Source organism: Nipponia nippon, unplaced genomic scaffold (genome assembly GCF_047370975.1).
Source record: "Nipponia nippon isolate SJK-2023a ecotype South Korea unplaced genomic scaffold, ASM4737097v1 scaffold_7, whole genome shotgun sequence".
Taxonomy (NCBI): domain Eukaryota; kingdom Metazoa; phylum Chordata; class Aves; order Pelecaniformes; family Threskiornithidae; genus Nipponia; species Nipponia nippon.
In genome coordinates this window covers 24768777-24782663 of record NW_028262391.1, presented here as the reverse complement: position 1 = coordinate 24782663, position 13887 = coordinate 24768777, and the positions used below count along the sequence as shown (strand labels likewise).

At 39.4% G+C, this 13887-nt stretch overlaps 1 protein-coding gene across 3 annotated transcripts in view; it reads right to left on the bottom strand.

The window, feature by feature from the left end:
• Positions 1-13887, bottom strand: part of LOC104023679 (glypican-5) — a 388175-nt gene that overhangs the window by 237669 nt on the left and 136619 nt on the right. For 2 of the 3 annotated variants that reach the window (XM_087739176.1, XM_087739175.1), the window contains exons 5-6: positions 13593-13652; positions 11543-11668 (exon numbers count right to left, since the gene is read on the bottom strand). In XM_087739176.1, the coding sequence (XP_087595302.1) occupies positions 11543-11668; positions 13593-13652 (186 nt within the window). The remainder of the gene's footprint in view (positions 1-11542; positions 11669-13592; positions 13653-13887) is intronic. The other variant, XM_087739174.1, reaches the window with a different exon arrangement.

Below are 13887 nucleotides of genomic sequence, written 5' to 3'. Positions count from 1 at the left end.
CATTTATTTCCTTATATTCCTATATTTTCTTAGTTAAATAGATTTTGCTTTGTGAGCATCTTTTAAAAACTAGTACAGTCCTCTGTGGTGGCACTATTCATATCATATGTGTTTTATCAAAGTACTGCAGGTTAGTGACTGGGGGTAAGGAACATTTCTAATCTCATTCTGTGCATAATGCTCTGTGTTTAAAATATAATTGCTTCTTTCTATCATCAGCGAAGTCTCTCACCTGGTGAAAAGAGAAAATAATGCAGATTGCTGTGTCTCTCAATGCATCTGACAGCTATTAAGAGAGTCTGCTAAGCACTGGCACTTGTTAGTTTGCTGTCAGCATGGCCTTCAAGAGTTTCAGGTTCGCAAACACTCTATGGCGCATGGTGAGATGACAAGAAACAACAGATAGAATTCGAAATTAAAGAGGTTCTGACTGGATATAAGGGAAATTTTTTGCACCACGACAACAGTCAAGAACTAGAACAAGTCACCCAGAGAGCTCATGGTGTCTCCATCACCGGAGGTTTTCAAGATCAGACTGGATAAAGCCCTGAGGAACCTGATCTGATCTCACAGCAGCCCCTGCTTTGAGAAGGAGGTTGGACCAGAGACCTCCTGAGCTCCCTTCCAAGATGAAGGGAACTATGGTTCTAAGGATATATATTTTTAATTCACGGGACTGTACTGTAATTTGCAAAATGCTCTCAAATAAAGCAGGGGAGAGTAGAATCAGCGTATTAAACATACCAGCTTTTCCATCCTTCTTTATGACCAATCCCGAGAAGTGAATAAGGCCTCTGTGCCTTTCCTGCAGTGCCGCTGCTGACAGAGATCGGTCTTGCCTGCCTGATGGTGGAAGCTCTCGAACAGGATATCTTGGCAAAGATTACTCCAGTCAGCTCAGCACCCCTTTAGCTGTTTTCTTTCCAGTATCTCTGGACTAAATACTACTCTCATTACCTCACCTCTTATACACAGCTGACCTCCACATACGCCCTACCTACACGACTTGATTGATTTCCCTACAACTCTTCCTTTTTCCTTCATATTCTGTGGCCCGGCACTGGCACTGCATGTCCTACAGACTCAGTTTTGATCCATTCATCTGAATCTGACCAAACTCATATGGATATATTTTGTAGAGCAGATAAAGCATGTATGTTTATAACAGAAAGGTAAACAGTTTCTATATGAAACCCTTCTGTCTTTACTTCTGCAAAATGTCTAACTTCCAGTGACCAAAAATGCAGGACTTATTTTCACTTTTAAAAAAAAATTGAACTGGGAGAACAGGGCCCAGTGTTGTCCTGTACTGCTTTTTTAATTGATACGCCTTTAGGAGCAGGGAAGAGACCAATTCAGATGGCAGAACACAATATCCCCAAACACCTGACATAGCCCAGAGAAAGTGAATATTCTCCTCCCAACTAGCCCAACTCCAGATTTTTGCTTCCTCACATGAAAGGGCAAGCTTTACCAACAAATTATCCCATTCTATCCTTAAATACATCACAGACCTGTGCATACAAATTACACACTTAAATATTCTCAGAGCAGTCATGGGTCATTTTGCTAGACAGACATTAGCGGAACATGGGGCAAATTCAAACCTGTGTCATCAAGTTCGAGTTCACCAGGAAGCTTTATTCACGTAGACAGTTAGCTAACAGCAGACCTAAATTTGGCCTGAATAAGGAAAACATTGCGCTATCATCATCTTCCATTTCCACATTCACCTCAACTATTCCAAGTACTCACCATTACCTGCCTGGGACCAGCTGGCCGTATTTCATAGGCCACCAATATTGGAGTAAAGGGTTTCAACTGTAATTGCACAAACATTGTCCAATCTCAGACCAGAAAATATAGAGAGGTCTCTGAGTGCTCCTGTTCTGCATTATGATCAGTCGCAACTTGTCCTCTTCCTAAATCTTGAGCCTTGAGGCTTTTTTTTTTTTTTCCTACTTGTCCTAGTACAATTTGCTTGCCTACTGCAGGTGGCAAGCAGAAAGTCCCCTGCACTGGGGTTCTCTGGCCACAGAAAGAGTTTACAAGTGGTGAGGGGTAGTTGTTAACCATTGCCATCTCTCCTCCCTATGGCTGATTGGGGCTGTGCAGGAGGTAATTAGCAGCCTTATTAACATTCATGTGCTTGCATGGCAATGAACTTTAACACTCACCTCTCATGCATCCTGACAGAAGGACACATAATATGCCATTCAAAGTCTGTCAGAGCTCTGCATCATTCTGAAGGGTAAGCTCAGGCAAATTCATGTCTTAAATGGTCACTTCCAACACAGTGTATTTGGTTTATTCTATAGGATTAAACAAACAAACAAAAAAAAAACAAACAAAAAACCCCAACAAAACAAAACACCAACCACCAACAAAAACACCGCAAGTCCTAGAGAATACCCTAAAAACTGAAAAATACTGCAAAAAGATATAGCATTTTACAATTTACAGTAACAAGTGTATCTCCAGAAATTGTTTACACTGATGGCACAAGAATAACAGAAGCTAAACACTTTTTAAGTATGCTAAGGCTAAATGATTATCTCTGTTTTCCATATCCAGATGGCTGCTTGCTACAGTCCAAGGAAATGAGAAAGGGGACAACAAAAGTGCTAAACTCGTAAAAACTGAAAGTCTCTAAAGGAAAACATTTTGAGAAGAGGAAGTCACTGTGATTTGCCACTTCCTTTCTCAGCCAGCTTGCACAGGCCCTGAGAGCCTAAGAACCCACGACATGATCTACTCAAGCCTGTGGACAGGTGTCCCCTAATCTCTCCACTTAATGCAAAATTCCAAGAAAAATAAGTAAAGGACAGAAGGAGAGAAGTAAGGAAAAGAAGTGTGGGTTCCTACTGCATGTTACAGAACATCGTTCTCTTATAGCCCCAGTAATCTGTTTAAAAGCCATTTTTATATGCAAGTTTTTAACCCCAAAACGCTACACTTAAAATTTCCTGAGAAAGTGACTCCCATCCGAAAAGTAGTTGCTGTAAAAGAACTTCTCCCCCTGCCCCCCCGAGAAATCAGGGTACTGCATGTCAAACCTGTAGGCTTCAGTGATATGAACATGTTTTTACTACCTTTCAACTCCTCATAGCACTACAAAACCAAGACAGATTTGGAGAAATGAGAATAAAGACTTTAGCCTGTCTGAAACATTTTAATGCAATACCAATGGCAAAGTCTGCCACGTTCAGAGAAAGCCATTCCAGATAAAATCCACCCATACACACCCGAAGAGACACATCTGAAATGATGATGGGTTCTGTACCCGTGCAATGGAAAGCTGTGTCTGACCAGCAGAATCATTCTTCTACTTCTACCATCAAGACTATTTCAGATCAAGCTAACAGGTAACAAGAAAAAGATCATTTCATTTGGAAACTCAGGAAATTTCCCCTTGAAATTGAGAGGCAAGAAACACAAAATTCCTTAGAGTTATTTTCACAAAGGTTTTTCTTTCCCCGCTTCAAATAAAGCCAAGTTTGATCTTCTGATCCAGCTATTATATATAGGTTCTAACTCAGAAATGGTTAGAGCTTAACAACTGTTAAGCCTGACAGATGGAAAAAAAAAAGGGTAAATAGACAGAAAAGTAACAACTATTACAGTCGCTTAAAGCATACTTACAGCTGTTCTTTATAATGCTAGTTCTAATTCCTGGTTATAGATACTATACATATGGACAAATCTTTAGTTAAGAGTAAAAATAATGATAGCAGTTCATGGGGATTTAATGGGACAACCAGTCATGCATCCAAAAATGCTTTACTTGTTACCAATGAGGAAAGAAGAACCCTAGCAACAGGGAGCTGAAATATGGCAATATGAAATCTTCCCCTCCTTCTCTCCTTTTCCAGTATTTCCATGTTTGAAAATATTTTGCATATGGTCATAATTTCATAGTTTCTTAGCAATAGGGAGAGAATTTGGTTTTGGTTTTCAATTTTTAAAAATGGGATTACTCAAAACAGTAAAACTGGGCTGCAGAGCAGCTAAGACTATGGAAGAAACGGCATGCTTCAAACTCACTAGTACGCAACTTGTTTGCGCTTGTAAACTATATTTCAGTACATCCTTGTCTTGCCTGAAAGAAAAAAAATAAGAGTATGGAAGATTGCTTTTCTCAAAAGTATTCTGAGAAATCAAACTCATAGAGTCTACTTATTAAACGTTGTACAATAAGGAGCTGACCACAGAAACAGATGGCTCAGTGTTCAAAATATAGTTGTTTCAAATAAGTAGATGCAAAAACTTGGAAGGGGAATGAGCTTTTCAGGTTTATTTATCCTCTAATTTATAATCTAATCAAACATTGCCACTATTTTGCTCTTTCTGTGGTGGATAGAAAACATTAGAAACAGCCTTAAACTTCAGTGAGAATAGTGAAGACTTAACAGAGATCTCTCATTTAAATGCAAGTAACATAATAGATAGTTTGGTCTGAAGCAAGGCTCTTTAAGACATGGACTTCCCAATTCTGTTCTTAGAGGAACACACCCTTTTATTTCAAAGGAAGAAAGAGTGGTCCAAGATATCAAACTTAGAAACAGAAATATTAGTTCCAAAATATTTTTTTTAAGACCTAGTCAGGTCACGATGAAACACTGAATAACCATCAGGATTTAAGGCAGCATTTCATTTACTTTGGAAATATTTTGATGACTGTGACAAACAAAAAAAAAAAATCCCAGCAACGTCCACTTCTTCTTGACACGCTCTATTATTTCTTCATGACTTCACTAAGCCATTTCACAACTGCAGTATAGATCGGTAAACCACAATAACCACTACAGCTGCTCTGTTTCACTAGAGGTTCATTCCATTAAAACCTGCGATGGCTAGTCAAACTAGTGTTTGGCTTAAGACTGCTAAAAATACAAGAAGAGACAGAATTGTCTTAGATTTATTGAGACATTTAAACATCAATACATGCCACTTAGTAAATCTACTCTTCCTTTCACACATTTTTAACTCCCAAGTTTCCAAAAGTATTCTGCCACCACTGGCTTGCCCAAACTCCTGTTAACTGATTTCCTCTTACTTTGGCTTCATGTGTGAAAAAATCATCACATAACATGAAAAGCAGCCTGGAAAAAGAAAAATCTCTGAAGCAGCTAGCAATCCTCTCACTCACTCAGGAAAAAAAAAAAAAAATGTAACATCCCTTTCTTCAACCTCCTAATTCTATAGAAACTTCCAACCTATTCCATGGTTAGGCATCAAGTAACAATAACTCCTAAACCAAATTGTACATCTACAGTGCAATTTTAACTTGTAAAATGTCTCAATGTCTCACTGACCTAGAAGTGTCACGACCCTTTGCTTAGAAAAAAGTCACGTAAAGCTGCTGCACATCATGGTCATGATTCGGATTTGCTTCTTCGGAGGAACAATTTCTCTACCAAACTTTTGAAAGTTTTATTTTTCAGAGTCAACCTGAAGGTCGACACTGTTCTAACAGGTTTGGGTTTTTTTTTTTTGTAAATGGAAAATATAGCATCAGAAGCAGCTAAGAGCCTGGATTCAGGTTACCACCCCTGAGTGTCACCATTTCTCACACTCCAGTTTATAATGCAGAGCAGTCTCAGAACCAGATTCTTTTTCAATGAAACTAAGGATGCACTTCAAGGATGCCAGTGGCGTTCAGTCCCAAGGAATACACCAGAGCTAGTCTGAAGTAAAACCTCCAAAGTACAGATAGTGTGGGCATTGGGTTATCAACACCATGCCTTTCTCTGAAGATCCATGCCTATTGTGCACTGGACACACAGCCTAAAAGCATATTTCAGCACCTGAGAAAAAGGGGCTTCATTACAGAGATCACAAACATCCACCACTGCTAATAACAAACCCAGTCACTTAATTTTCTTCTTCATTACCAGCTCATATTTTCCTACTATAAGACCCGAGCTGGTTTTTGCATACTGGAACATCATAATAGAGAGGGTGTGCATTTTAGAGCATATCAAGGTAATTGCAAGTGCTCATTCCTTAAAAGGAAAAAGATTTGAAATGGTAGGAGCAATCTTACAGTTCTCACTAGCATCTGTCAGCCTCTAAATTTCAACTCATAAAATGACAACACTTTCTGTAGGAGAAACGTAAGAGGTTTTCCTGTCTTTTCCTCTGTGGGACAGTCCCCACATGCAGCCAGCTGCACTCTAACATAAGTCATGAGCAGACCTCTCAGCTTTCAAAAAAGTAATGTCGCTCGTGTGACAGAAGTGTCTTTGAAATGGTCATGCTAAAGGCACACGTCCATTTATGTGATAACTGGCCAACATGTCTTTGGGGGTTGCCATGAGCAGCAGAAGGTGGCCCCCTGCACCTTCTAGCAGAGCTCAGGGGATGCAGAGCAATGCTGCAACACCATCTTTGCTTCAGGATTAAGCCCAGACATACAAAGGAGGAGGCTGTCACTGACATCTGAAAGGCAAATGCTGAGGTTGCTGAATATGCCCTGAGCAACTTTCACACTCCAGCCTTGAAGCCTGAGCAGCGCAGTTGATAGCTTTCAGATTGCAACCAGCCTCTTTCCGAGAACTAATGGCACAGCCATGGGGAAAGAGTGGCAGAGTATACGCATTGCCTAGAGTTGGCTATAATGAATGCCAACTACACTCACAATGTTTGAATTCTTCTATACACAGATAACTGCTTGTCTATATATTATTTATGATTGTTTCACCTCTCTTGAAATAGAAACTGCAAGAGATAAGTAGGCAGGCAGAGATGGAAAGACTGAATAATCACCCAGATTATCTAACTTCAATGTAGTACTCACAACCCACTGTTCCCTTAAAGTGCTATTTCCAAACCAGAATTACTCATCTGTTGTACACAGGCACACTCCAAAAGCCTGCCAGTGAGACCACATCTCCTTTTCCCTTCTCTAGCAGCAGAAAGAGCTGTCTCTGATAAGGCTACTCTACTGCAGCTAAGAGTTCACAAAAAGCCAAACTTCAGAAAAAGGAGTTCTAAAGGGGAATCCATGTTTTGTGCAAAGATGTAAAACTAACATCAACAGAATATCTCAAGACGAGATTTTGGGAAAGTCCTTGGGAAAGACTTGTACTAGTCTTCCATTTATGACGCTGAGACCTGAGTTAGCAAATCCTGTGTAGCTACCGTGGCCAGGGAGAATGGAGAAAGTGATTCAATGCCAGCATCCAGCTTAGTTGAAGAGATATTCCTGAAGAGAGAAAGGTTCCTGCAGCTTAGCCCCTACAGAAAAGAAGTCCATGGGAGCAGCTGCCTAAGGGTGACCAGGGGAAATTTTTGTCTTACCTTTTGCCTCAGCTCTTAGAGAGACCGGGATGTGGCACGTGATTGCCTCTTTTCTCCTCAGATAGTCATTTTACAACTTGCTCTTCTATGAGCTAAATTTGCTCACGAATTCATCCATTTTTTTTAAAACATCCAAACATCCTGATGCAAGAAGTTTCACAGCTTAACCAAAAGTTTAGCAAAGGCATATCTACTTCTGTTTTCAAGCTGTCACTTATTAATTTAAGAAGATGCCCCTTGTTCTTGTAATGAAAGAGATAGTGAACTACAAATCCCTATTCAGCATCTCCACACCACACATGATTTTTAAAGGCCACTATCATATTCCCCTTCTATCTTTCCTGTGTCAGGCTGGAGTATCTGCCATTCCACATACAGGATCCATTTCATGCCCTTGATCCTCCTTCCTTATTGCTCCCTTGGTACATTTGCAGTTGTGCTCTATCTTGCTGAGCCTGGAGGACAAAAGAACCGCATATGCCACGTGCCTGGAGTGGTGAAAGCCACCTCAGTGCACACCATGCTGTACGTAATATTTGGATTGTTCTTCTTACGTGAATCACTTTATATTTGCCCGTCTTGAATTTCATATGCCATTTTATTGCCTAGTCATTCCACGTCATGAGTTCCCCCCGCAATTAACCACAGTTGACCCTTGTCTTTTCTACCCAGGATAACTTAATATCATCAGCACATGCTGTCACCTCAGTATTCACGCCCCTTCACAGGTCTTTTATGACAGATGAACAGCACAGGTTCCAGCACAAATCCCCATGCGCTGCCACTGGTGACCTCTTTCTACTGTAGCTTATGATCATCTATTACGTGCCCTTATTTTCATCTCTACCAGCCTTGTGTGAAGGACCTTATCAAATATCTATCAGAACTCCAAACAGACTATAGCAATCTACCCTGGCTTGTTATCTCCTCCTAAAGACTCTCAACATGTTGATTCCTTTCATTAAGTATCACGTTCATCTGCTTATAGTTTCGACAGATTTTACTGTTACATACCAAGTTTATCGGCCACATCTTTCTGAAACCCTTATTTTGCTAAAAATACAATGATGGCTTCACATTTCATGTCTTTCCATCATCTGCTATTGAAGCAGTCTTAAAGAAAATACAGTACCACAATGAGTAATTCAACTATTTAACCCTTTAGTCCTTCCAGAGTTCATAGGTGAATGGTGTCTGGTCCTGGCAGTGTATAATGCTTCACATGGTCAACTTCTCCTGCAATCTCTTCTACTGATATGGTATTGAGATAATCATGTGACACACTGCCAGGAAAGAAAGGCTCCAGCACAGAAATTTCTCTAAGCTTGCTTCACTTCACAAAATACTTTTCCAGTTTTTGTGCTCTAGCCTCATGTTCTCTGAGCATTCCTTGTATACTCAGGCCATTGATTAGCCTCACAGACTATTTCTTATATGAAGACTTGTTCCAGGAACAAATTGCTCAAAAGAGTAATGAAGACAAAAAACACTACTCCTGGTGCAAGTATTTGTAATGTCTTCAAAGGCCCTGAACTGACTCTAGACAATTCCTAGCAAAGCCATGTTTTGCTGTTCATCTGAAGAGCAGACCAGAAGCATATTCTCAAACCGGTGGAAAAAACCTGGCTCTTTTTATGGTGTATTTACTGGCACCTCAAGGATTATTTTTTTTTGCCTGCTAGTGCATTGATTTAAACACGATAAAACCCAATCCAGAGAATTATAATAAAAAAGTACAAGGAGAATCCTGTTTATCAGATCCTCTGATAGACCTCAAATGCCCTCTCTACTAATTGAATGCACAACCCCTGTTTCTGAGTAATAATTTCACATTGTTTCAGGCTGCATTGGTGTGTCAAATTGTTTTTAAAGGTTGAGTTTGTTTTTCCTAAAGAGCTTGAATGCCAGTTAGCATGCAGCATAAATATCACTCAGCTCTCAAATAGCATTATGAAATGCAAGAAGCATTGAGGAAACAGGAACCGCAGCTTTTGCCAGTTCCACAGCCTGAGTAACCTTAAACTCAGGTTCACAAGAGATCCACCAGATTAATTGGGGATATCTATTTTCTGATACAGAGTTAAGAATAAGGCTCTATTTTGAGTTCAGAACTGTTTACTACTGCTGATATTTAATCCTCTGGTCTCCTGGGAAAGGAGAAAGAACAAAGAGAAATGCATCTTCAGGCATCACCAGGACAGGTTTATTTCTCACATGGGGAGAACTGGTGACAAGTCCAGCTTATAAAACAGATGATGAAAGGAGTAAAATTTGATGGCAAGCAGGCACCATGTTTGTGCTGCTGTATAGCATTGCTGGCAGAGCAGGCTGCCCGGAAAGGCTCCTCTTTTAAGGCAATCAATACTGCGACAGAACTGATAAATATATACATATTGGTGTCTGATTAAACATGTGAATTTAAACTTTTATTTTCTAATTTGTCCATTTAATATGTCAACTACAAATATATGTATTTCAGGGTTTGGTGGCAGGGCAGGGTGGTTGTTGATGTCATTGTTGGGCTGTAGGCGTTTTTTTTCCCCCCTTTGTTTTGGCTTTTTAATTTAAAATATGAGGGGTCTTGTTAGTCTTTTCCCTGCTATTTCTCCCAGTTTCCTACCCTTTTCAAACCTGAAACTTTTCCATGTGTCCAGCTCTGGGAAAGTCACACTGGCAAAGCAGAAAACCAACAGCTTTCCTTTTCATGCATTTCTAAAATATGTGTATCAGCAATTTAAGCAGCTTTTTTTTTTTTTTTAAACAAAGTAAGACGAAAATTAAATCTAAATTTTAATTTAATTTTCTGTTCAGAGAGTCCATATAGAAAACGTTTTTCTTGGTTTTGCTTTTCTTGTTTTTCTTTTGGCCAGAAAGCTGTTTGTTCGAAAAGTTAACTGTGTATCCAGCAACATGTTACCAGCAAAAGGGACTCCAAAATGGAAATACTGATTAGAATTACTGATATTCTCCTCACTTCCTCTCCATTACTTTTACAGTAAAACCTTCAATCAGTATTACTATCACTATACACTAATATTTAGAATACTGCATTGTTGCCAAAATCTTCAAATATATGCTTCTACAATTAATTTGTAATGCCAATATCCATTGAAATATTAAGAAATTTAAAGTTATCTTAATGTGTTAGACAAGTATTTATCCCTGAATATCTCAAATGTAATTAAGCTGAAGTTATTTACACATAAGAAATCTAAGCAGAGGTGTGTGGGAGTCAGGACTCCCTTTAATGGGACAGCCTATAATTGTAACATCTCTCTCTGTTCCACATTGGAGTTATTCCATAATTTCCTACAAAACAATTTCCAGTCATGAAAACTGTTTTAAAGAAAGAAAACAGAACATTAGAACTTTATCATTTAGAACTGCTACAGACCACAAAATACACTTCAAAAAGAAACATCATGAAAGCCAACACAATTCCATGGCATGTCTCTGTTTTGACAAAAAGACATTTTTGGAAAACATTCACTGGCACACTTCCAACCAGCTCTCGCTGCAAAAACTGATGTATACTTTGACGGTGATAGTAACAGATACAGTTGTATTCTGAATACCTCTTTTTCTCCTCAGGGCAATGTTGCCTCATGTTATACAGAGTAAGAGAAATGAGAGCAAAAAGTTTAACTCATGGAGAGTGCAAGTGTATTTTCCAGCTTGGATTCTAAGGGGTGATGGAAAAGACTGTGCTAAAATACAGAGGGGAAAAAATTTAGCTGACAAACTAGAAATATCTTTTCACCCTACAGAGTTTCTAGCTGCTCTATCCACATGAACAGCGCATTTATTAATTGTTACCTTATAAGAATTCCTGCAGAATATGCTCTGGTAAGGATGCTGGGCAATTCCAAAGCCAGTTGTTATTCAAAGTGCTATGTCAGAAACTTTGAAAAGGAATCTCCAGTCAGTCACAGAGGTACAGCTTGCTAACTGAGCTTTAGAGGGCAAGACCTCTCTACATGCAGAGAGTTGTGTCTCTATAGTGAAAGAAAGGGACTCTTCAAAGCAGCTCTTCTAGAAAGTGTTCCATAATATTTAATACAGATACCTAAACCTCAGCATTAACAACCTTTTATTTTAGCAAAACCCTTGCTCAATTAAGCATCAAGTTCACTAAAGGAGACACTTGATGACTACAATGTCTCAGAATGCTTCTGAACCATCAGAAGGATATGAAGTCACCTTTTTCACCATTAGGGAAAACTTTTACTCATAACTTTACCTTTCCACAACATCCTCTCCATTCCAGCAGGTTGAGCTGTCTCTCATCACCAGGTCTCCATCACACAGCCTTTCTGCTATAGAAGCATAAAAGGGTCGGGATCGCTTCATGTAATTGATGAACTCTCTGTAACGTAGGAAGAACACATTTAACTACAGAACAAGTACACTTATGGTTTAAGCCCCCTGTTAACTTAACCCTCCACAAGGTTAAGAGTTTAGAACCCTTACAGAAATTAAGTCATCCAAGTTGATTAATTTCTATTCCTAGTGTATTTCTACTCCTATGTATCATCCAGTCTTACCTAGTCCACTGTTAATAAACATGATTTCATACAAAAGGTGGTTTTAACAAATTACATTAACACATCTCACACAAAATTTGAAAGAAGTCTACACCTACTATCTCTGTATAAACAGATTGAAAAAATAAATGAGAAAACATCACCATTAAAGGAGTGGGCTTTTTCTCTGGTACTGGAAGTGAACATTTCTCCATTGTGAGAAATGTGTGAGGTGAATTAACAACACTGTCAACAACCTCCTGGGTGGAAAAGGCTTCCTAAAGCTAATATCCCATCACAAAACGTGCAACACGCTGTAAGTACCCCACACATGCAACAACAGTACAGAAAGTCATCTCCTTGAGATGTGGTGGGGCCAATTCCTCCCCATCGTCACTGTCCATGTCACATTCTTATTAGAAAGAAATTCTCTCTCATCATGTCTGGCACCTCACACTTGTTAAGAGGAGGCTGTGCCTGCTGCTTTGGTGAATAACCGAAACTTCTGGCCAGTACAATGAGCTCATTTCTGATTACGTGTGTATGGAAAAATGCCTTGTGGGCAAACTGCTGCCTCTTTTATAATCTGATTATACCTATAATATATATCTGGCTCAGGTAGCCATAAAATTAAACTGTAATAAAACAAGTATTAATTCAGCACACGATTGAGAGTATTTCAGAATGAGAAATTACCCTATCTCCACAGCTTTAGAAGCTCCTGTTTGGTGTAAGATGTTAAAGATACTGAGAACAAGACGCAGGACACAAAAACTGGGCTAGAGCTATCACACAGCTACCTGCTTGTCTCAGAAGTCCCTCAACAACCCCATCAGGAAGGCCAAAGGATTCATTCTGGTTTATAATGTTTCTGCCTGGCAGGCTGTAAGGGGACACTGCACTGAAGAGGTGCCTGGGGATATGGCTGGATGGAGCTTGGCACAAAAACTCAGGATTTATTATTCTTGTGGGAGCAACAGCTGCTTTAAACGGTATCAGAGTCCACTGCTAGGTATCTACCCCTACAAAGTTTAGGGAGTGGTCATCTCTCCCCACAGTTGCCTTTATGCTTTCTCAAAAGCATTAAACCATCCTATTTATCTTATGTGTGATGAAATCCTGCTCAAGATAAATTAGTCATCACATGGTCCTAAGGAACTAACTTAGCCTAACAATGCAGGAAAGCTGTCATTTTAAGCAAAGAAAAAAGCAGGAATTTTAGGGCTTATGACGAGGGAATCAGTATTTCTCTCTCTTGACCACTAACTTATGAACATGAGCTCTAAGTATTTATAGAGTAAAGGTAGGTCCAGACAGGAGGCCACCGACCTGACCAGCCTAAGAGTATCAATTATGGAAGGTGACATAGATGCTAAAGATTTTATGGGTTCTAAACTGGAGTTTTCTTTGAAGGAGGAAAAGAGCACCCTTTTAAGAGTCCGAAGCTTGTCTTACTCAGCTCACCCCAAGAAGCTTAAATTCCTTTGCATTTTCAGCAGAGTGGGGCTCTGACATTTCAAAGTAGCATCTTAGCAAAGGCAGAATTCTGTGTCCAACTCTTAATCTTAACAAGTGAAAATATTTACTTTTCATCAGTATAAAACCAAGCACACTAGGTAGAAAACGTACAGTTTCCCAGTGCCCTACAGTATAAAAGCAGTGATCAAAAGTATGCCAATTCCTAGATTACAGCTGAAACAGCAGCTTACAATGGAGATGAGCTACATGTAGAGACAACAAAGCATGTCACCTTGTTTTCATTCTTACCGAGAGATTTTTTTCAAGCTTCTTGATTTGTCATTCTTTGAAGCTTTCAGAGGCAGAGAACTGGAATAGGCCGGGGAAGATAAGCATCAATCAGGAGAGGTTGGGGAGTAGGGGAGAAGCAGGAATTCAGGCAAATGAGGAAAAGAAATGAGAAACAAAAGAGAAAAGTAAAAATTATTTGAAAGAAAGGTCATCAGGCACATGCATAGGATAATATAAGAAAACAAATAAGGAGGAAAATTGTCATGAGATTTTTTTCAAAGTATAGATGCAATTAAAAATGTCAATGCAATAC